Source organism: Phacochoerus africanus, chromosome 7 (assembly GCF_016906955.1).
Source record: "Phacochoerus africanus isolate WHEZ1 chromosome 7, ROS_Pafr_v1, whole genome shotgun sequence".
NCBI lineage: Eukaryota > Metazoa > Chordata > Mammalia > Artiodactyla > Suidae > Phacochoerus > Phacochoerus africanus.
The window spans coordinates 92,738,581-92,762,337 of NC_062550.1; the positions used below are offsets into that span (position 1 = coordinate 92,738,581).

Consider the following 23,757-nt stretch of genomic DNA (forward strand, 5'->3'; position numbering starts at 1 on the left):
TGTCCCTGTGGGTGAAAAGCAGCTCAGCACCGTTATTGGCCTCTCTGCTGCTGCACCTTTTACTTACTCAGGCTTGAACGAGCCGGCTTATTAGCTGAGAGGCTCTCCTGCCTCCTGTTAGGCCACGCTCCAAAAGGCACCTGGGAAAGTTCTCCTCCACAAAAGCATTCTTTAGGAAATCGTAGAGCCAGACAAATTGATAAATGAGCACCAATTGGAGAAGACTTCCCTTTCAAATAAAATCTTACCCTCTCAATGACGAGCAATTGGTAAAGCTGAATCTTTTTGACAAATGCCAGGAACCAAAGGAGAACATCGTGACGATGGAAACATCTGGAGCAAAGGGGGGAAAGAAGTCATTTACTGTGGAGCCCCGCGACCATCCAGCCAAGCTGGGAATGCAAAAAAATAAGTATCTTTTTGCCTCCTCGGCATCCAGGGTGGGGTGTGCCAGCTGTTCACCAACACTTCCATCAGCATGTGGCCCCTTCCCCTGGGCCACTCCCGTCACGCAGCCGAAGCACACAGAGCAAACCTCCAAACAGACCCTGGCCCCCCTCGCGTGCCAGGCCTCCCACGGATAATCACTAGGAAAAAGCCGTTTTACGGCCCATCAGCGTCTCCTGCTCTCCCCGGGATCACTCGCTCAGCTTGTAATTGGCCACAGCCTAGGAATCAAACGAGCCACCAGGCAAGAACTGCCTAGAACACGATAACCAGGATGTTGGAGAGGGAATCCTGCACCTTCAGAAAAAATCCACACCACAAACATTTACCTAACAAACTCCAAAGCGCGGTTCCCACGGGCTGGGAGCCATGATCTTCGTGGAGTCAACTGTTGCCAAATCTAGGATGAAGGGTTTCTTAGTTGCTTTTGAAAACCTACCCACGGGTTAGAAAACCCCCAGAGAATAAAGGAGTAGGATAAAAACACCGCTGATTCACTCTTAGAGGAACGGCGTATTTCCTGGATCTTTGTCACTTACATGACGCTCCCCAAGGTGATCCCTGAATCTGGTCGTGTATCAGACTCGCTTGAGAAACTGATGAAGATAGAGACTCCAGAGCCGCACTCCTAGATATTCTGATTGAGCAGGCCTGGGATAGGTCCAGGAATCTGTGTTTGCAACTCTCCCCAGGTAATGACTATATATGGCCAGATTTGGGGGTAGCAGCCTGGGGGTGCCTTTCGTATCTTCTCGTGCCTGGGGACCAGTGCGACTCTGTGATATTTTCATTGTCCCCCTTGTGGGTATTAAGATCGTCTTCCTTTTATGAATGAATGGGGAAAGCAGATGATACTTTTAAAATGAAAAGTCTTTCCTTGCCAAAGAAAGAAGCTGGCCTAACTTGGTTGGCACCCCAAATTGTCTTAGTGCGTGAGCCCAAGAGTCTGAGAACCCTTGCTTTAAGGGGCTCCTCTACAGCAGGAACATTCATTCCGAAAGCCAGGATGCCACGGAAAATTCTGCTCCCCTAAAGTGAATCCAAGCAAGATGCTAATTCTCTGTTCCAAAGAAAGAGTGGTTGGGAGAGCTGGCGTGGCCTTCCAGAAGAGCCTCTGAGCAGACACTTGATAATTGTTAGCAGAATGAACACACGGACAGTTAGCCCTGAGGGACTTCCCCGTGAAAACACACATCCACAGAGCCTCCAAGTGTCCAGCGGTGGAGACTCACAAAAGTCGTACTTTTCTGACCATCGACTGTGCCCAAAACACTACTGGAAACGATCGTAAGGCAACAAACACTGATGATCTCCGCTCTGGAGGCATCCGCAATTATTCCAGATGAGATAAAATAATTTAGGGGAAAGAGCACCGTGACAGGATAGTCAAGGACACACCCTATGAGTGGTCTGAGTTCCATGTTGCACCAGGGTACCAAGGCTGGGGGTGCCCAGAGTATGTCTGGGGGGAACTAGCATGACTGGGACGATGGGAGCAGAATCTGCCAAGGCCATACGGAAGAGGTGACTTCTCAAAGCAGAAGGGAGACAGGATTTGGTGAAAAGGCCAAGACCACCATAGGCCACAGACAAAAACTTGGCAATGGCCTCTGGCTGTCTGAGCGCAAGAGGTGGGTTTGTTTGCCTGCTCCAAATAGGCAAGGCATTCAAAGAAAAGGGCAGGCAAAGCGTTTTTTTTTTTTTTGCTTTTTAGGACCATACCTGCAGCATATGGAAGTTTCCAGGCGAGGGACTCAATCAGTGCTACAGCTGTCAACCTATGCCACAGCCACAGCAAAGCAGGATCTAAGCCGCTGTTTGCAAACTGCCATACCAGATCCTTATCCCACTGAGGAGGCCAGGGATCGAACCCAAGTGCTCATGGGTACTAGTGGGCTTTGTTATTGCTGAGCCACAGTGGGAACTCCAGATTGGGTACAATGGATGGAAACTCTAAGAACAATCAGCTAGCTTTCCAAGGTGATCTCAAATATCTCAGCAGCTTATTTTTTAGCTGAGCCAGACCTGCAACTTAATAACCATGGTAACTCTAGTTCTAGCCTTTCTCACCCAAAGGGACTCATGAACCCTGTGCTGTCCACTGTAACTCCTAGCCATCCCTTGAATCCATCCACTTCTTTCCATCCTTATCTGCCTCCAACTCCTTTTGCTCTCAGCACCCCCGCCCCCCCACCCCCCACCTAGATCACGACACCAAGTTTCCTTCTACCTGATCTTTCAAAACTAGTCCTTTCCTCTTTCAGCCCCATCCTCCACCTGCGGCCTTGTGGTCAACAAAGATGCATTGATCACAAATGGCCAAACACCTTGCACCTTCTGTGGGATCCATTTTCCATCGCTCTGCTTTCTACCCCCTGGGCCTTGGCCACAGAGAACCTCTTTGGCTCTTCAAACAAAGCTTTCTCTCTCCTTCTGGCTGTCACAATAGTTGGTCTCTATCTGGAATGCTCTTCCCCTTCTTCTTCGTCCAGCTTGACCCTACTCATCCTCCAGGAAGCTCTCCTTGCCCCCTCACCTATCCCCATGTCCAGTTAGATGCCCTGATCATGGGCTTCCCATGGCATGCCATGTTCCCTGCTTGCTACACACAGCACTGTCATGTGCTGCCTACTGGTTTCTACCCCAAGAGGCTCTAAATGCCATGAGCAAGGACCAGGGCAGTCTTTTCGGGTCACTGTGTCCCTACCACCCAGCCCACTGTCGGGCACACAGAGGCTCAATAAATATTTCCTGTATGAATGAATGAATGCAATGAACCTAGGATGACAAAATATTGTCCATTTTGTTTTCTCATCTCGCCCAGGGCCTTCCCCGCTTTTCAGATCTCTGAATTATCTGAACCATCTGGAAAGGGTCAGCCCAGTAGTCTCTGGCTTGACTCCACTCACCTAACCAATTTACCATCCTTGGTCCTCCTCCAATCACCTCTGATAGTGGGGTCCTGCTGTCATGGGATGAGTAGAGCAGAGGTGAGTGGGACTGAGGGGAAAGTCAGGACGCAGGGGGTGAGGGAGAGTGAGAATAGAGCATGGGGCTATTTGGATTTGGTCATTTAACTTGGTTCCTGGGCAACTGAGACTCAGGAGTGTCTCTTGCCTTCTTCATTTGCTCACATGATAAATAGCTGAGTCTACTTGCCTTTGTAGGACGCTCTGGTCGGGATGCTGCAGGTGCAGGTCTCATTGGATACACTTTTACCCTTACAGAGCACCTTGCCGGTGTCCACGGTCTTCACCAGGCACTCTGAGCGTCTGGGAGAGAAGCTTCCTACCACGGTCACTGTCGTCTGTGGGGGAGAAGATTCAGAAACCAAATCATTGTTTGTGCATCATTTCCATTCATCCTAGACCCTTAGATGAACTTGCCACAGGAGGAGAATTTTTCAGACTGCCGATATAAAGCAATAAATGTTTTTGGATATTTAATTTGATCTTTTGTGAACCACATATTCAAATTCTTGGACCATTTTTCTGCTTTGTGTGTATTTTTCTTATCAATTTTCAAGAGCTCTCTGTATAGGATAGATATTAATCCTTATCTGTCATACCTCTGACACATTTTCTTGTCTACTGTCTGTCTTGCAATTTGTATGTGTGGTATTTTTACCCTACACAGTGTGTTTTCATGTAATCAAATACAGAGTTTCTTGTCTTGGTTATAAAGTTCTTCCCAAACTCTCTTGCAGACAAAAATATAACATTGTTCCACCATCACTGTTGTTTTATTTTTTTAAACTATGTCTTTAATCCATCTGGAATATACATATATATATGTATGTATACTGTAAGATGAGGGTTCAACCTTATTTTTATTTAGATGGTTAATCAGTCATAACATAACCATTTACCAAAAAAAGTTCTCTTTCCCACAGAGCCGAAATATACAATTTTTGTTATATATTAAATCACCATTACCTACAAGCTATTCCTAAACTTTGCTCTGTTCCAATTATCGATTGATCTATTTCAATGACAGAGTTTTTACTACTGTGGATTTAAATATATTTATGGAAAATCATTTTTATTTTGATAATTTTCTTAGCATTTCCTAGACATTCTTCTTCCATATGAACTTTAAGATCTTTTTACCCAAATGGAGTAAGGAGACGGTAAGTTTAACTGGAATTGTACTAAATATATGCATTATTTTTAGGAGATTTCTTTATGATATTAAGGATTCCCATCCAAAACACATATTTTTTTTTCCCCTGGGTTTATGTTTAGGGAGGAGAGGGGAGAGGGAAAGAGGGGGGAGGGTTAGGAGAGGGGAAGGAGGAGGGCATGGAAAGTCAAAGAAAATAACATGCCAATGGGAGATCCCTTTGGTGTCAGGTGCATGAAGGGGATCTGGAGGGGAGCAGAGCTAAGAATTAGGAAGCTTAGGAGCACAGGAAGTGGTAACCTTCTCCCCCACGATGCAGAGCTATGGTCCCACACAGCCAGGAGGTGTCTATCTTCTGTGATACTTCTGACCTCTGCCCACACTCTGCAGGGCCAGCAGAGACTCTGCTGTCTCTCATCCTCTGATAAGTTTGCTAAATCTATTCCAGCCCTGGGATCCCACTCCATCTTTCCATTTTCAAAACATTCTGTTTCTGAGCCATAGAATCATGCTGGAGGAATGCAAAGGCTTATAGTCCAACTTCTGCTGGATTAAAGTCCAACCATCTCTAGGAAACCTGAACCCCAAACCATCCCCACCAGCTCATCTCTGACACCTGGCTAAACCCTCACTCACGCTTCAAACCACGCTTCTTAGCATCTGACTGTAGCACATGTCATCCTGTGCAGAGATGCGTCTCAACTGAACTCATTGTTCAAACATCATAACAAAAGTACAAGAAAGTGTGTTAAAGTCCTACTTTCATTAGCTCTGTAAAATTTTCCACATCTTTCAGTTCTCATATACATACTATTTATGTAACTATATAATCATTGCATTAACTTATTCCAAATATATTCATTAAACTTTCTAGATGTGCCAAGTGTTGTACAAGGTATTGATTATTTCACTGGACCAAACAGCTCCTGTCTTTGCCCTCAAAGAGCTGCTAGTCTAGGATGGGATTAAGATGGCAGAATAGAAGGACTGGAGCTCCACTTCTCTCCTAAAAACAACAAAATTCACAACTAAAGACTGAGCAATCTTCACTCAAATGGACCGGAAACCCGTACCCTACTCCAGAAGAAAAAGAGGAGGCCACATCAAGAGGTAGGAGGGATGATTTTGTGATATAAACAACCCCATACCTCCCGGATGGGAAGCTCCACAGACTGGAAACTAACTGGCTCACAGAGACTCACCTACAGGAGTGAGAGTTCTGAGCCCCACATCAAACTCTCACATGCTGGGATCTGGCACTGGGAGAAAGAGTCCCTGGAGCATCTGGCATTGAAGACCAGTGGGGCTTATGTGCAGGAGCTCCACAGGACTGGGGGAAATGGAGACCCCATTCTTAAAAGGTGCACACAGACTTTCACGTGCACTAGGTCCCAGGGCAGAGTGAGGTCTCCACAGGAACCTAGGTCAAACCTGACTGCAGTTCTTGGAGGACATCCTGGGAAAACAGGGGTGAATGTGGCTTGTTGTGAGGGAAGGACATTGAAGGCAAAGCTCTCGGGAATATTCGGCAGCTGCCTTTCTCTGAAGGTGGCCATTTTGGGAAAATATGGCCCCATCCATCAGTCAGCACTGAGAAGCCCCAGGGCAAACAACAACCCAGGTGGGATCACAGCCCCACCCCTCAGTAAACAGGATACCTAAAGAGCCTCAGGCACACAGCTGAGGCTCATCCAGAGACTAAGCCCCACCCACCAGAGGGATAGGAATAAGCTCCACCTACCAGTGGGCAGGCATCAGCCCCTCCCATCAGGAAGCCTACACCAAGCCCCCATACTGACTTCAGCCACAAGGGGGGCAGACACCAGAAGTAAGAGAGGCTACAGCTCTATTATGTATAAAAAAGGTCACCACACCAAAAACCTATAAAAATGAAAAGACAGAGAACTACAACTCAGATGAGGAAGAAAGGAAAAACCCCAGAAAATCAGCTAAGCAATGAGGAGATCCTCAGCCTCCAGGAAAAAGACTTTAGACTGTCGATGCTGAAGATGATGAAAGACATTGGGAATAAACTGGAGGCAAAGATGGATAACTTAAAGGAAACATGGACCAAAGAGATACAAGATATAAAACTTAAACAAGAAGAGATGCAAAATACAATAACAGAAATAAAAAATTCACTGGAAGCAGCTAACAGCAGAATACAGGAGGCAGAAGAATGAATAAGTGAAGTAGAGGACAGATTAGAAGAAATTACGGATGCAGAACAGAAAAGAGAAAAAAGATTGAAAACAAATGAAGAGAGTCTCAGAGAACTCTGGGACAACGTTAAACGCACCAACATCCATATTATAGGGGTGCCAGAAGGAGAAGAGAAAGAGAAGGGGACAGAAAAAATATTCCAAGAGATAATAGCCGAAAATTTCCCTAACATGAGAAAGGAATCACTCACTCAAATCCAGGAAGCACAACGAGTACCACATAAAATAAACCCAAGGAGGAATACACCGAGACACATATTAATCAAACTGACCAAAATTAAAGACAAAGAGAAAATCTTGAAAGCAGCTAGGGAAAAGAAACAAGTAATATACAAGGGAACCCCAATAAGGTTATCAGCAGATTTTTCAGCAGAAACTCTGCAGGCCAGAAGGGAGTGGCATGATATACTTAACATGATGAAAGGAAAAAACCTCCAACCAAGATTACTTTATCCAGCAAGGCTCTCATGCAGATTTGAAGGAGAAATCAAAACCTTCACAGAAAAGCAAAAGCTGAGAGAATTCAGCAACACTAAACCAGCCTTATAACAAATACTAAAGGAACTTCTCTAGGCAGGAAAGAAAAGACAGCAACAGGAAACAAAAATGCCACAAATGACAAGGCTCACAGTAAAGGTACAGTAAAGATACAAATCATCCATGCACAATTATACCACCAAAATCAGACATCATGAGAAGAGGTGAGTACAAATGCAGGACACTGGAGATGAACTTGCAATTAAGAGAACAACAACTTAAAACAATCTCGTATACATACTCTTATACCAAAACTTCAGAATACATGCAAACCAAAAATCTACAATTGACGCACAAACAAGGAATCTCTGAAGAAGCAATATATCTCATAGTAAATAAGTGCATAATCCACCATGAAGGGGGTCATTTGACATCATTCTTGGAATGCTGAAGTCTTCTTACATCTGATTCTGATTTCCTCTCCATCAAAGAATTTATGATAATTATAGTTAAACAATGCCACTGTACAATTAAATAATACAGTTCTACAATTGTATTATTAATGATCATTTCTCTCCAGGGTACAATGTAAGGTCTATAATGTCTTGTTTATCACATCACCTAGAATGGTGTAATGCCTTTATTGAAGAATCAATAAGATGTAACAAATTGTGAGGACATATTTATATAGTTACATTGTTTTTTAACCAATTTATGCATTTTATATTTTACTTATTTTCAGAGGGTGTATTATTTTTGCTATTCTTACCAGTGAAGCTATTCTTTTCATTATGCTATATAAAATATTTAATGGTATATAAGGCTTTCTTCTTTATAAATTTTAGTTGCATAATATAACAATTTTAATATAATGCTAATTTTTAAAGAGAAATTGAAATGTAATAGATAATACTAAATGTAAAGACGAAAGCCATACAAAAAGGGATAAAGTATGGAATAAATTTCCTACTTCTCTCAGCATATTTTCCATTCCACTTCTCCACTGGGAGTCACTTAATCTGTTTCTTAAGATCCATGATATAATAATCTGTGTGAATGTAATTGTGTTTAAATGTATGCATTTTATTCTGTAAGAAATAAAAATAAAATTTAAAAAAAGAGCTACTAGTGTAGTAGAAGTGGGGAGAGGTCCACTAAATGAAAACTGGGGGGCCACAGAGTGGTAAGAGAGCATTAAGAGATGATAGAAGACTGGGCTAGGCTGGTACAGTAGACATGGAAAGAAGTGACAGCTTCAAGATACTCTCTTGAGGTAGCATCGGTCAGGACCGGAAGTGGGGTGTGTGGATAGGGAGGATTTGGTGGTCAAATGGATGGACAGAGCGAGGTACCATACAGTGCAATGGGACACACTGAGCAGGAGGCAGATTCTGGATAGAAGAGTCAAAACTTCAATTTTTTTTTTTTTTTTTTTGCTTTTTAGTGCTGCGCCAGCGGCATATGGAAGTTCCCAGGCTAGGGGTTGAATCAGAGCTACAGCTACCAGCCTACACCACAGACACCGCAACACAAGATCTGAGCGGCATCTGCGACATTCACCACAGCTCACGGCAAGGCCGGATCCTCAGCCCCCTGAGCGAGGCCAGGGATCGAAACCAAAAGCTTGTGGTTCCGTATTGGATTTGTTTCCACTGCGCCATGATGGGAACTCCGAGATGTCAATTTTTGAGGTGTTTGATTTGAGGTACATGTGTGATAATGACGACGGTATGAGCCTGGCGCTCGGGACATACGGAGACATGGCCATACGGACGGTCTATAAGGCCAGGGGAGTGCAGAAGACAGTTTGCAAAGCAGAGCGTCAGAAGAGAGGAAGAGCCAAAACTGGGGCTGAAACAACTAATATTTAGAGTCTGCCAGCTGGGGAGGTTGAGGCATAGTCACGAGGGAAGGAAGAGAGCATGGAGAAGGTACGCCATGGAAAGCAACGGAAGAGAGAGCTTCCAGGATGCAGCCAAGAGGCCAAGTGAGGTGAGGACTTCTAAGTGTCTGCTGCATTGGCTCCATGGAATTCAGTTTCAGGGGAACAGCAGGGCAGAAGAAGTTGGAGTTGATCTGAAAATAGGAGGCTTTTTTTTCAAGTACAGTGGAAGGAGAAGGTAGCCAGGAAGTTAAAGTATTTTTGAGCAACTCTGAGTTCCAGGAAAGAATGGTTCAAAGGCTGATGCCTTGTCTTAATGAACCCAACATGTGAATCTCTACCAGGTTAGTAACTCTTTCTTGAATGAAGGTGGATAAAGAAGAAATGAAGCCCCAGAGGGTCAGATGAGATGTAAAGTTTGAGTGTCAATTAGCTGGTAATACCCACAGGGTCAAAAGTATAGGAATTTTTTTCTCTTGCTATTACATAACATGCTGCTTCAGAGTCAAGAAAATTATACTTCAAGATTATCTGATGCTCAATTACTTTCTGTGCTTTTAGATGAATTTCTTAGTCTAAAATTTATTTTTATATTTAAAGTAGAAAATGTGAATTGTTTTCATATTATACACAGAACTACCATATGACCCAGCAATCCCACTCTTGGGCATATATCCGGACAAAACTTTCCTTGAAAAACATACATGTGGAGTTCCTGTCGTGGCTCAGTGGTTAACAAATCCGACTAGGAACCATGAGATTGCAGGTTCGATACCTGGCCTCACTCAGTGGGTTAAGGATCCAGCGTTGCCGTGAGCTGAGGTGTAGGTTACAGATGCGGCTCAGATCCCGTGTTGCTGTGGCTCTGGCATAGGCCAGTGGCTACAGCTCCAATTAGACACCTAGCCTGGGACCCTCCATGTGCCACAGGTGCAGCCCTAGAAAAGACAAAAAGACAAAAAAAAGAAAGAAAGAAAAAACACATGCACCTGCATGTTCATTGCAGCTCTATTCACAATAGTCAAGACATGGAAACAGCCCAAATGTCCATCGACAGATGACTGCATTGGTAACAGGTGGTATATGTACACAATGGAATACTACTCAGCTATAAAAAAGAACAAAATAACGCCATTTGCAGCAACATGGATGGAACTAGAGACTCTCATACTGAGTGAAGCAAATCAGGAAGAGAAAGACAAATAACATATATCACTTACATCTAGAATCTAATATATGGTGCAAATGAACCTTTCCACAGAAAAGAAACTCATGGACTTGGAGAGTAGACTTGTGGTTGCCAAGGGGGAGGGGGAGGGAGTGGGATGGATTGGGGATGTGGGGTTAACAGATGCCGACTATTGCCTTTGGAATGGATTAGCAATGAGATCCTGCTGTGTAGCACGGGGAACTATGTCTACTCACTTATGACGAGCATGAGAATGTGAGACAAAAGAAGGTATACACGTGTGTGTAACTGGGTCTCCATGCTGTACAGGGGAAAACTGACAGAACACTGCAAACCAGCTATAATGGAAAAAAATAAAAACAACTAAGTATATAAAAAAATGTTTCCATACTGTAAGCCAGTTATTTCAGCAACTTCTAGGAAATAATTCTTTTGCTTCTTAATTTATGATAACTTCTCTTTAATATTTTTACATTTATTTCTGAGTTTCTGATGGATCTATATTCTTATTTTCATTAAAAAATTTTTTTTTGGTCTTTTATTTTTGTATTTTAAGGCCACACTTGTGGCATATGGAGGTTCCCAGGCTAGGAGTCTAATCCGAGCTGTAGCTGCCAGCCTACGCCTCAGCCACAGCAACGCCAGATCTGAGCTGCGTCTGCCACCTGTACCACAGCTCACGGCAACACCGGGTCCTTAACTCACTGAGCAAGGCCAGGGATTGAACCTGAAACCTCATGGTTCCCAGTCAGATTTGTTTCTACTGCGCCACAATGGGAACTCCTATATTACCTTTTTTTTTTTTTTGTCTTTTTGCTATTTCTTGGGCCACTCCCGCAGCATATGGAGGTTCCCAGGCTAGGGGTCGAATCATAGCTGTGGCCACCGGCCTACGCCAGAGCCACAGCAACGCGGGAGCTGAGCCGCGTCTGCAACCTACACCACAGCTCAGGGCAACGCTGGATCGTTACCCCACTGAGCAAGGGCAGGGACCGAACCCACAACCCTAGTCGGATTCGTTAACCACTGTGCCACGACGGAAACTCCTATATTCCCATTTTTAAACCAGAGTCATGACCTAATTATTGCCACTATATATATATGTTTTCAATTATATGGAAATGGTTTTGCTTAAATAACATTCTTTTTTCAACACATATCTTGGATGTTCTTGGCCCGTTCATATTACTCCAGATGAATTTTATATTAATTTTAAGACAAAGACTATTCAAATTTTCACTGTGATTACACAAAATCTGGAAAGAAAACTGATGAAGAAGTGACATTTTAATAATATCTTCCCACCCATAGACATATCCATAGTTGGATATATTTAAGACCTTCTTCATATCTTTCAAGAAAATACCTTGTGCTTTTTTGGCTTTTGTTTTTGTGTTTTGCTTATGATTGCAGTAGATAAGGTTTCCCTATTACGAATTATAAATAGCCTCAATAGACCACTGCCTCATTATCTTATTACTCTTGGAAAAAAATTCCTTATCACAAGCTGTTGCATAGCCAAAAATCACTATTTTGGTGGCTGCTTTGAACATGTATCTCCTAGGAAAAATTATTTTAAAATGCAGGTGTATACTTCACTTTTCCAGTTTATGCCTGAGTATTTCCATTATTCATGATGAATGGGGTCTTTTGTTACTGGATGTTAACAGGCATCTTACATGTAGTAAGATTATTGATACGTGAATGTTTATTAAACATTTAGCACTTTATCTGAATTTTATTACTTTGAATAGCTTTAAAAGCTAATATATACAGATTTTACAGATATATAACCACTTAAAATGAGTAATTTATGCTATTCTTGTCTATTCCATTCCAATAATTATCTTTTCTTTTCTTTCTTTTTTTTTTTTTTTTTTTTAACGGCTATACCTGCAGCATATGGAAGTTCCCAGGCTAGGTGTCAAATTGGAGCTGCAGCTGCCAGTTTATGCTACAGCCACAGCAGTGCCCGATCCTTAACCCACTGAGCAAGGCCAGGGATCAAACCTGAATCCTCAGAGACAATCCTCGGACCCTTAACCCCTGAACCACAGAGGGTATGCCCCAATGATGATTGCTATTTACTGGTTTCTTGTATTTCTGAATGGGACACAACTTTCAAAACAATGCAGGTTGTATCAGTGATAGTGGAATTTCACGTTGCTGTTCTGATTTGGAAAAGAATGTTTCTTAAAAAAAAAAAAAAAGAGTGGTTCTAGTCTCTTCTTTAGAAACGATGCTATTTGCGGGAAATACTCTTAATTCCTACATCTTTTCTGTTTTTATCAGCATAAGCCGATTTTACTGGATGTTAAAAATCTCTCTATAGGCAGACCAACGTATAACTTCGCATCATGCAAAAATGGCATGTCGTGCTTCCCTTTCTGTGTTTGTCCACGTATGTGAGGATTTCAGTTTTCTTCTTTCAAAAATTAAGAAACAAAACTTGCCTCTGATCTCCCCTCTCTACTGCATCAGTCATTCCATCAGGGGGGCCCATGTTCACAACCTAGTATGACTCCTCCCACATTTCTTCCATGCTCAAACAGTCACGCGGAGACGTGCGTGCATAAACATACACAGGGGATTTTTGGATCAATACAAGACCGTGCTATGCACACCTTGCTGCATCTTGATATTTTCACTCAACAAAATCTCACGAAATCCCTCCAAGACAAGTGGAATTGCTTTAATTCTTTCTTTTTCATGCCAATTTCATAATGAGGATGAGAATATACTGTCTTCTAAGTATTTTGTGTAAGAAGACCAAGTGTCTTGGAAACAAGGGCTCTGTGTCATTTTTTTTTTTTCCTATACCAAGAAAGCTACTAGCATGTTATTAAGCACATGATGGGCAATTAGCAACATTCTTCAAACAGCTAAGAGATAGAATTGGAGAAAACCAACGACGGCCATCTCCACAGGTTCAGGATAAGGAATTACGGAAACAATTAAAGATCTGAGGCTTTCGGACACAACACCGACAACCATAAATAGGAAATATTTTGAAATAATCTGACCAAGAGATGGAGACAGACAGCTCATCAACATTACTAAAATAACAAGCCCCAAGTTGCTTTCAAAGACCAGCTGTACTCAAATTACTAAAGTCTTATCTCCTTCACCCTGAGAGCGGTCGTGAGCCAGAGAGAGCGAGGTGCAGGGTGTGTGGGATGCGTCGAGAGGGAGGAGGGTAAACCACAGTGGGACCCAGGCTGGGCAAGAAAGCCCTGGTGGTTCTCTGGGTGGTGAGCAGTTTTCGTAACGTTCCAGGCTAGATGTGAATGGTGATGAATTTATATGAGTGAAGCCGGAGACAGGAGAGTAAATGGTGTGAGTGGCACTTTTTCTTCTATGCACACGTTACTTTCCCTGCCTGAATGTAGCTGAAGTACTACCCTTAAAACTTTCAAAATGCTAGAGAGAGGGGAAAAAAAAAAAAAGGCCTTGTGCAATCTTAACCACTTCTCCAAGTTCTGCTTAGATTCAATGGTCATGGTATTTTCTACCCATCTCTATCTGCACGAAAGTCGGCTCTTTTTCAGACTGATAAAAGAAATAAAAATTTGGCCATGCCTGTACTGAGATGCCGAAGCATCTTTTTCACAGCACCTATTCACCCTGGCTCAGGGCCGGGGAGGTCTGAATGAAGGCTTTGAAAGATTTCCTTTTTTTTTTTCCTAGCACCCCCTATCCATTCTGTACACCCCACCCACATGAGGTCCACAGAAGGTGACAAATAGCTTGAAATCCACAAGTTCTGCTCAGCTGTGACTTGCAAGCTTGATTCTTTTATTATTTATCACTCATTAAATGCTCTGGCTCTCCTTTATGAAATGTTAAATCATCTTAAATGGTATGGTTCTTGCTATTTGAAATGGCAAAGTGTAAGGGGAAAGAGAAAGTGGCCCGTTTCCTTGTTCATGTGGCATTCAAATAAAACAGAGTGGGCTCAACAGACAGGTCAACTGGCTGCTGATGGGGAGTCTGTACAGTTACTCAGAATACAAAAGCTGTAATTAGGGAGAAAATGTCTCCTTACAGCCACGGAGACGGCGAGGCAGGAATTCCATTTTCCCATGGGGCGCGGTTGGTAAGTGAGTCAGAAGATGCTTGAATATGATCACACTGCTTCCCTGCTCTCGTCCAATGACGGGGCTGATGTGCTGCCAATGGTGATGCTGCCCTGACAGGAGCCCACGGACTTTGCAAGGGACCCCCTTGCAATAGTCACTGTCCACACTGCTTTCTCGCCCTTCCTATCAGCATCGCCTGAAGCCACGCACATAAGGCAGTTGTCAGGAGATGCCTGAACACATTGGGAAAAGGAAGCAGACAGCAAAACAAAATTCTACACTTGAGCCACATTTAAGGAATCTTGCTGACCTGCAATCGCAACTTTTTTTTCCCTCTTTTTTTTTCCTTTAATGTTTTTCCACTACATTCCTCATCTGTCTTTTCCTTCATTTCCACAAATGAAGGTCAGCTTCAGCTCCACCAGATGACAAATACCACGAGGGCAAGTCCACGACGGACCTCATTCTCTGCTCTGTCGCCACCACCTTGTCTGATGGACACTCAATATCAGTTAACTAAGTGAGTGTGGGCTCTCATAACCGAGCTTATTTAATCGCTAACAGATATGGGCCACACAGAAGGGAAGCTGGCAGCAGTTGTGTCCAATGAGACCACAGAGACGAGTTAAAAATCTGCCCTCTTACCTTATCTTTACTGCTTCGAGACAGGTGAATTTGAGGGCACTGTTGCGCTCCGGATGAAATATCCAGCCAGTTTTCAGAGCTCTCTACATGGACACAATCTTCTTGAAAAGTACACCTATCAAAAAAGAAAAAGGGGAGGGTTGCAAAACAGCAACCCCCCCCCACACACACACATTAGTTAAAACTTTCTCCTACTTGGCTTCAGTACAAAATGCCAGGCTTTGTCGAGTGGATTATTGATTTCAGGCGAGAATAAGAACATGATGCTAAAACTATGAACAGCAACAGGAAACCAGCAGCGTGGTTTTTTTTCCCATCATGTCTCGGAGCAGAGAACAAATGTGGACACGTTGAACTTAGCCTCCTGAACCATCTCTCAAGATGACATTGCCGCAGATATCCAAAACACATCCGCTCGTGGATTCTAAAATTTAAGAGCTCCCTTCGAGAAAAACCTAGCACAGAAGAGCCTGAGAAAGGATTTCCATACTGTATACAGTTTGGGTTTGCAATTCAGTCCCAGAATATCAACCCATTGTGTAGCTTTTTTCGTTGCGGTTAAAAAAGAAATAAAGCAACCATTTTGTGCTTTCTAGTATGATAATTAAATAAAAATATTGCAAGGGCCGAGTCTTCCCAAGAATTTGATAAGCCATTCCACAACCATCTGCTACATTACATTTATTTAGACAGATACCAAATTCTATCAGAAGATATCGGGTGAAACACTTGCCAGCGCCACTTTCCCAAGTCAGCCAGCTCGGGGGGAAGGATGACCCCCAAATAAATCTTGAGCTAGGGCCAGGGCCAACTGCTTTGCTAAACACAACCCGAAGCCGAGAGGTGAGATCACTGCTTGCCTGATGTCTCTCTCAGTCCCTCCAGGTCATTCGAACTTGGGAACTCTCACTTCGCCAGCGGGGCCGCCAGCTCAACAAGAATGAACACCAGGGGCCACGTGATTTCCAAAGGGTGTTGGCATCCACGGACCTTCCAGTGAGCAGTTCCGAGGAAGGAATGGAACAGAGCACCTGTTACCCAAGCCTCCTCCAGGCCCAAGGCTGAGAGGAAAGGGTGGAGGAGAACCAGCGACGGTAGGTTTAAAAGAAACTCAAACGTCATGAATCGCATACGAGTGAAAAGCAACTGACTGATAACCGAGTTGGGCTGCGGCGGAGGCCCCGAAAGGAGGTGAGGGGAAGGCGGTGCGGTCCCCAAACGGGGCGCCTGAGCTCACACGCGTTTTATGTCTCATTCCTCTTCTCTCCTTTGAATTCTTCAGCATCTAGGCCCCATGGCTTCGTCTTTGAATGCTGGGCTCATTTGAATATGACAAAAATAGAACAGGAAGCCAGCGAGTTTCATGCCACATCATCCCCAAGTGCAACGGTTTCGGCGCGTCACCCCATTTCGAACATGTGCTTCCAGCGAGCACATCTGTGTCCACGCTCCCTTCCACCCGGGTCAGCGCCTTCTCCAGCATCGTGACCCTGGGGATTTTCCTGAGCGAGTCTCCAAAGCCACACATGTATCTGACCCTTGATGGCGAGCTCGTCCACCACGGACCTTGAGTTCACATGAGAGCGCCTCTCAATGTCAGAGAGAACGTGCCACGGACCCGTCCAGCCGGGTGGAACCCCAGAGGATGACGAGGCTGGCGCCTGATTCTGTACGAGAAAGCAATGATGAACTGTCAAAAACTACCTGCCTCTCAGGGGCATTGTGGTTTGTAATGAGGCACTTCCTCTGCCTAAAAGAAGAAGAAGAAGAAGAAGAAGAAGAAGAAGAAGAAGAAGAAGAAGAAGAAGAAGAAGAAGAAGAAGAAGAAGAAGAAGAAGAAGAAGAAGAAGAAAAGGCCAATTCTAGAGAGGCTGGAGGACAAATATTTTTGTAAGCGCTTAATACTGCCTGGGAGTCAAGGCCTGAGGCTGCCAAAAAAACAAGTGTAAAATAGTTCATACAAATAGTGCTACAATTTGCCAATTTGTAGGCAGAAAACAGCAGCGCCACTGAATTATCACTCCCTTTTCTGAACTCCTATAGCACGTCTTGTCGGATCCACACATTTTGGCATTTAATCATAGGCTGCCCGGAATCACAACTTAACTGTTTCAGATGCCTAAGTCCTTCTCCCCGCCCCCCACCAAGTAAGCTGGAAGCACCTCAGAGGAAGAGAGAGAGGCTTTAACAGCTCCTCTGCAAATCCTTCAGTGTCTGGCAGCATGATATGCAAATACTGGGGTTTCAATAAATATTTTTTAATGAATGGATGAAATATGAAATCTCTATAGGTCCTTTCTGTAGGTGATTTTTCTTCCTAAAGTTTCCTTATGATGTATATCTGACTCCCACTTAAAGCAAACAGACTATTTTGGTGGGTTTTTTTTTTTGGGGGGGGGGTTGGTTTTGCTTTTTAGGGCCACAGCCGAGGCATATGGAGGTTCCCAGGCTAGGGGTCGAATCAGAGCTGTGGCCTCTGGCCTACACCACAGCCACAGCCACACAGGATCTCAGCGCGTCTGCGACCCACACCACAGCTCATGGCAACGCCGGATCCTTAACTCACTGAGTGAGGCCAGGGATCGAACCCGCACCCTCATGGTTCCTAGTCGGATTCATTTCTGCTGCGCCACCAGGGGAAGGCCCAGCAAACAGACCATGAGCTAAACATCAACAGAACACCAGCTAAAAGTTTGAATCGGAGAGGGAACAAATCAGCAGTGGAGGTTTTCAGGTCATCTTTTGGGAAAAAATTATAAAATGGACCTGTCATTTCCCATTTTGCAGCGGGTGAAAACAAAACTTATGTTAAGCAACTAAATATAAATTCCCTGTTTATAAAAACACCTCTGAAATTTCTAAACTCTCATTCCTTGCTTCTTGTCACTGGAACATAAAAATAAAAAGGCAAACCGCGACACCAAGAATGTATAACCAGATGGTCAAGCAACAATAATATCTTATTACTTCTCTGATATTGCAGATGATAAAATCCTTACGACAGCGCATCACCCACACATGCAAATCTCTTAAGGAGGAGGGAACAGATCTCATAGCGCCCATGTTTTAGTAAACAAAACCAGGTACTTTGAAAAGGTTCTTTTTGAAAGCCATCGCTCTTAGTCCTACATGTCAACCACAGCAACGGTCGAGTGCATGGACGCGCAAGCCTTCGCGCAAATAAAATTAAAATCTCATTGTCAGATGGGACTCCTGGTGAGGCTGACTCTCAATGAAAGGCTCATTTCTTAACTGGCTTCATCCCAATTTTTTGAGGCCACAGATAGGAGGAAAATTGGATTCAAACTAGAATGGGCACATTCTGGGAAAAATGGTACAGATATATTTGCTCGTCTCACCTAATGCTACTGCCCCATCCTCTACAGAAAGTCTGTCCAAAAGCCCTAAGACTCGCAGGGGGTCTTTTATTTTTTGAGTCCTTACCTCTAGCTAGATCTCATGCCTACGAGATAAAGCAGTATGCAGACCCTAGGCCTGCACATTGCAAATTAGGAAAGAGAATCAGCTCCAAAGCAATGAAAAAAAAAAAAAAAAAAAACTGCTTTGAAGAGAAACATAAAAACCCAAACTCGAAGTTAATTCAAAAATAACTGGTGAAAAGACTGTGAAAGGAAACAATGTAGTGAATAAAACCACTTAAGAAGCCTTGTCTCTAAAATCTGCTGTCGAGCTTAATCTATTCAAAATAGTAACAGGGTATGAGATTGTCACTCAGCCATACCTGAGGAGCAGCGCTCCCTCACCCCTAACTCATAGAGCTTGTTCGAAACCTACCCAGGCCCTGACTCGTCAACAGGGAGAATTCCAGACACGCGTTTCTAAGTTTGCTGTTTGGAATTCAGAAAGTATTTGCATACAGTGGGGTTGCACGCGGAGTCCGTGGAAATTTGTCTAAACCCTCATGTCCCCGAGTCACCACCCGACCACGGACCTGCCTGGAGGGAACAGTGCCCCATGCCAGGCGCTGTTCTGAGTGTTTACGGTTACTCCTCCTCTATTAGTCTGTGCAACCACTTCTTCTATAGGGGGAAAATAGAGGCTCAGAGAGGTACAATAACACCCCAAGGTTGCACAGCTCCAAGCAGCTGAACGCTGGCTTCAGAGCCACACGTTTGATCACTGGGCCGTATGGCCTCCTGTGATCCCTCACTGCCATTTAATAAAGGACAAAAAAATAATGACATTTCGAGTTGCTCCTGGCTTCCTGGGGCCCCATCGGTGCTTGGAGGATGGGGCTCAGCCAGGAGGAGGCGACAGAGATGGGGACCCTGGGAGCAGAGAGAGAGAGAAGGTGAGGCAGAGCCTCGGGGATGAAGGGGGGAGCAAGCATTTGGGAGGCAAACACAGAGGACTGGAATCTGAGAGGCCTCTAAGAGTCATCCATCCCCAGCCCTGAAAATAAAACGCCCCACTAGAGGTTAAAATTCCGGGAGGCCCCCAACTCAAAACCTGATTGTGTTCCAAAAACTCACTTGCAAACCATCTGTGTGTGATACAGAGGACACTTTTGTCCCCATAGAAATAATGTTACCAACACTGACTAGGTTTCCAGGTCAGCCCACAAAACCTACTTATCAGGAATGTAACTGCAATTCTATACATTTGCAATATAAGAGGAGCAGAAAACAATGAGATTGAAGCCATTTGCATCATAGAGCAGTTTTTCTTTACTTACTAGTGTTTCTGCTCAGCTGGTAGTCTGGGAACAGTGCCCAGCTGCATCGACTTTTAAATTTATTATTACAGCATTGTATTTATACCATATTTCTATTTTTTTTAATGGGTAGGGCTTAAATTATTCATTGTTTTCATCCCAATATAAGGAACGAGAGACCCACCTCTGGAAACAAGCTGATGGTTCCAGGCTGGTGAAATGCCCATGGGATAAGCCAGGGGACCTTGAGAATCTGACTCGCCCGGGCTAGAATCTCTAGGCAAAAATTTACCACGTCCTCGACCTTGAAATAGAAACTCTGAACTCAGAAATGGAACTTCTACTTCCTGCCACTCGAATTTCATCAGCATCCTCTGATCTAATTGTTCACCAAGAGCAGACAGTCCCTGAAGTAAACTGATAACTAAATATCTGGTAATTGGCTCGAATGTGAGCGTTGGTGTGACCTGTTCCAAAGATTCTCCACTGATAAAATGGCAGAAAACTTTTAACAAGGAAACAATGCGGGCTCCCTCGCAGGGACCAGGAGGCTGTGTCCACCCAGGGGGGAGGTTTTGCAACAAGAGCAGCCCAAGGTCTTCTGCTAAGTGATGGGAAACAGATGTCCGCCTTTTTCAGAAAGGGGAGGGGCCCGGTGGTCCCCAGAATCAGGGAACTACCGTTACCACCACTGTCGATGGCTCAGAAGAAAGTTGGAAGTCACCGTGACAAATTAAACTCTGAATTCAAGGCCTCCAGAGTCAGCCCAAGGGGATGCCGAGTACAAGACCAGAACAATTTGCCAGGAAAGCTGGCAAATGGGATCTTCACCACTGGAGCTGAAAGTCACTCTGCATAAGAAAATGATGCTAATAACAGACAATTTAGAAGATTTTTTTTTTGGGGGGGGGGGCATTTTGCTTTTTAGGGATTTGAGCCACGTCTGTGACCTACGCCACAGCTCACAGCAACGCCAGATCCCCGATACACGGAGTGAGGCCAGGAAGTGAACGCACGTCCTCATGGATACTAGTTGGGTTCGTTTCCCTTGGACCACAATGGGAACTATAGGAAGTTTGGGGGTAGTTTTTTGCTTTTTAGGGCCGCACCCACGGCATATGGAGGTTCCCAGGCTAGGGCTCCAATCGGAGCTACAGCTGCCAGCCTACACCACAGCAATGCCAGATCTGAGCCGTGTCTGCAACCCACACCACAGCTCATGGCATCACCGGATCCATAACCTATTGAGCGAGGCCAGGGATAGAAACCCAAAACTTCACAGTTCCTACTCAGATTTGTTTCTGCTGCACCATAATGGGAACTCCAGGAAGTGTTTAGTTTTGTTTTTTATCTTTTTTGTCCTTTCAGGGCTGCACCTGCAGCATATGGAGGTTTCCAGGCTAGGGGTCGAATCGGAGCTGTAGCCGCTGGCCTACACCACAGCCACAGCAACACCAGATCGAGCTGCATCTGTGACCTACACCACAGCTCGCGGCAACACTGGATCCTTAACACACTGAGCAAGGCCAGGGATCGAACCCGCAACCTTGTGGTTCCTAGTCAGATTCGTCTGCGCTATGCCACGAGGGGAATCCCAAGGTTTTTTTTTGTTTTTTTGTTTTTTTTTTTTAAGTGAAAACATCTAACATGCAAGGAGACGTTCTTTCCCATGATTTGATGGGTTTGTTCTTCACAAACCCATCAAGTGGCTACAATGAATTGCCCTGCTTTCCAGCTGGGAAACTGAGGCACAGAAGGCTTAGTATTGCTTTCCCAAGGTCGCAGAGTTAGGAAGCAGACGGTCTGAGCTATCAAACCAGGCAGTGCGGTTTTCGAGGCCACAGTCTCATCTTCTACCCTGCAATACCCCCCGCAAGGGTCCTTACTCACGGAGCCCTCCCCGAGGGCCAGGCACTGGTCCTAGGGCTTTCCTGAGAGGTAACTCCCGATGCTTTCAGCCACCTCAGGAGGTATTACCATTACCAGCTCCATTTCAAAGATAAGCAAACCGAGGCACGGAGAGGTTAGAGAGCAGGCTGTGAATCTCAGCAGTCGCACACTAGTGTCCATACTCTTACCACTGTGCTAAATTCCTCAAAATTTTCAAAGGCTGCCATGATAACAATGTCATAAATGCCAAGATAAAAGTAAATACGCCCAGAGTTCCTGTCGTGGCACAGTGGTTAACAAATCCAAGTAGGAACCATGAGGTTGCGGGTTCGATCCCTGCCCTTGCTCAGTGGGTTAACGATCCGGCGTTGCCGTGAGCTGTGGTGTACGTCCCAGACGCGTCTTGGATCCCGCGTTGCTGTGGCTCTGGCGCAGGCTGGAGGCTACAGCTCCGATTCGACCCCTAGCCTGGGAACCTCCATATGCTGCAGGAGCAGCCCTAAAAAAGGCAAAAAAGAGGAAAAAAAAAAAGTAAATACGCCCTCCCAGGGCCTGAGCCATACAGGAAAACACAGATTTTATTCCACCTCTCAGCATTTCTCAAAGGTTATTTTAGGTGTTAGGAGAGTTAAGAAATTTGGGAAAGATTCATTACACAAGTTTCTCTACTGCAGGACTTCTCAGAGCCTTGATTATGCCAGTATGCTTTGTAACCTCCCAAGACAGGAATGGATGATGGACCGTCTTCCAAGGTTTTTATGGAGGGATTAGAAGTTCCAGCCAGGCACATTAGGAAGCACTGCCCCATCTTGGTTAACAAGCAATGATCCAAATGGAAGATCAAATCAGAAAACTTGAGGTCTTTGGTGGTGGCGGGGGATGCTCCTTTTTTACCTCTCTCACACGCCGTTGATCATGACCCACCAATTCCAAACATGGCTCTACGTTGTCTCCCGCAGGCTGCTCAACACCTGTCCCCTGGGCTCCTACAGCAGCCTTCTGGTTGGCCTCCCTGCTCCCTGCCTCCAAAGAGCCTCCACACCAACACCTAGGTCACGCCCAAGTACAGAACTGACCACGTCCTACTTAAAAATCTTCAGTGGTGCCCTTTCACCTACACCAAACTCCTCAATCCTTTCGTAACCCGGAGCCTAGAACACACATTTCCATGCTCGTCTCCTCACCCCGACACCGTGATCCCGCCCCGCCTTCCTCTCCAAACTCATTCCGAGGCAATCGGGGTTGATAAAACCATCAACTGCCATCACCAAAACATCCATCACTAATATCGCACACACGGTGCCTTAAAAGCAGTTGCTTCACATGTGCAGTGAAACGTGCCCAGCCCTTCCTGGCACGTGCAACACGCCCCAGCACCCACGATCCTTGGTGAAATGGTGCTCTCAGTTCAACGGCCCCTCTCCCACGTCTGCGCAGCCTCCAGGCAAAGCAGTCAGGCCCTCCTGGGTCCCCATGGGCACTTTACATGTTCTCCTGGTACTCAAGGCGCAATGAATTGGTTGCTGCTGGTTTGTGTCTCTGACCAAAATCAAAGATCCCTGGCACCCCCAGGGCCCAGGGCCATACCTGGGTCTCCTCCTGTGGGCTTCCCAGGACAGGCCCTTGCCCCACGTCCTCTGCCTTTAGCTCCCCTCTCAAGGATCTGATGCACATCTCCTGAGTTGTTTTAGAAACGTAAAACCGCCACCAAATGGAAGGCAGTCACTCCTTGATGACCTTGAGCTGGATGTGGCCCTCAGGCCTCCTGGAGCCTAAGGGCTGATGAGGTTAACCCCTGTGACCTGGCCCTGCTGCCGCACCATCAGCCAATCAGAGAAGCGTGTCACCTGCTGCTCACATCCTGTGAGCCCCCTGCCGCCCCTGGCTTTTAAACACGCTTTGCTGGAAAGGCTGCAAGGAGTTCAGGGTTTTGGGGGCAGGAGCTGTCTGTCTCCTTGCACAGCCCTGCAACAAACCCTGGTTTCCTCCAAACTGCAATGTTTGGGTTTGCTTGGCCTCACACTGCACTGGGCACATGAACTTGCACTAACACTTCTACACGTACTTACTGAGTGCCCATCTGACAACCACACTGCAGCAGCCACTGGGGACACTGAATGTCTAAGGCA

General features: G+C 45.0%; 1 protein-coding gene across 6 annotated transcripts in view; it reads right to left on the reverse strand.

Annotated features, from left to right (window-relative positions):
* PLXNC1 (plexin C1) overlaps nucleotides 1-23,757 on the reverse strand; it is a 155,721-nt gene that overhangs the window by 81,262 nt on the left and 50,702 nt on the right. For all 6 annotated transcript variants that reach the window (XR_007135949.1, XM_047788273.1, XM_047788277.1 and 3 more), the window contains exons 5-7: nucleotides 15,064-15,178; nucleotides 3,607-3,754; nucleotides 249-333 (exon numbers count right to left, since the gene is read on the reverse strand). Coding sequence is in view for 5 of the 6 variants with exons in the window: in XM_047788273.1 (XP_047644229.1) it covers nucleotides 249-333; nucleotides 3,607-3,754; nucleotides 15,064-15,178 (348 nt within the window). In the remaining variant the exon portion in view is untranslated. The remainder of the gene's footprint in view (nucleotides 1-248; nucleotides 334-3,606; nucleotides 3,755-15,063; nucleotides 15,179-23,757) is intronic.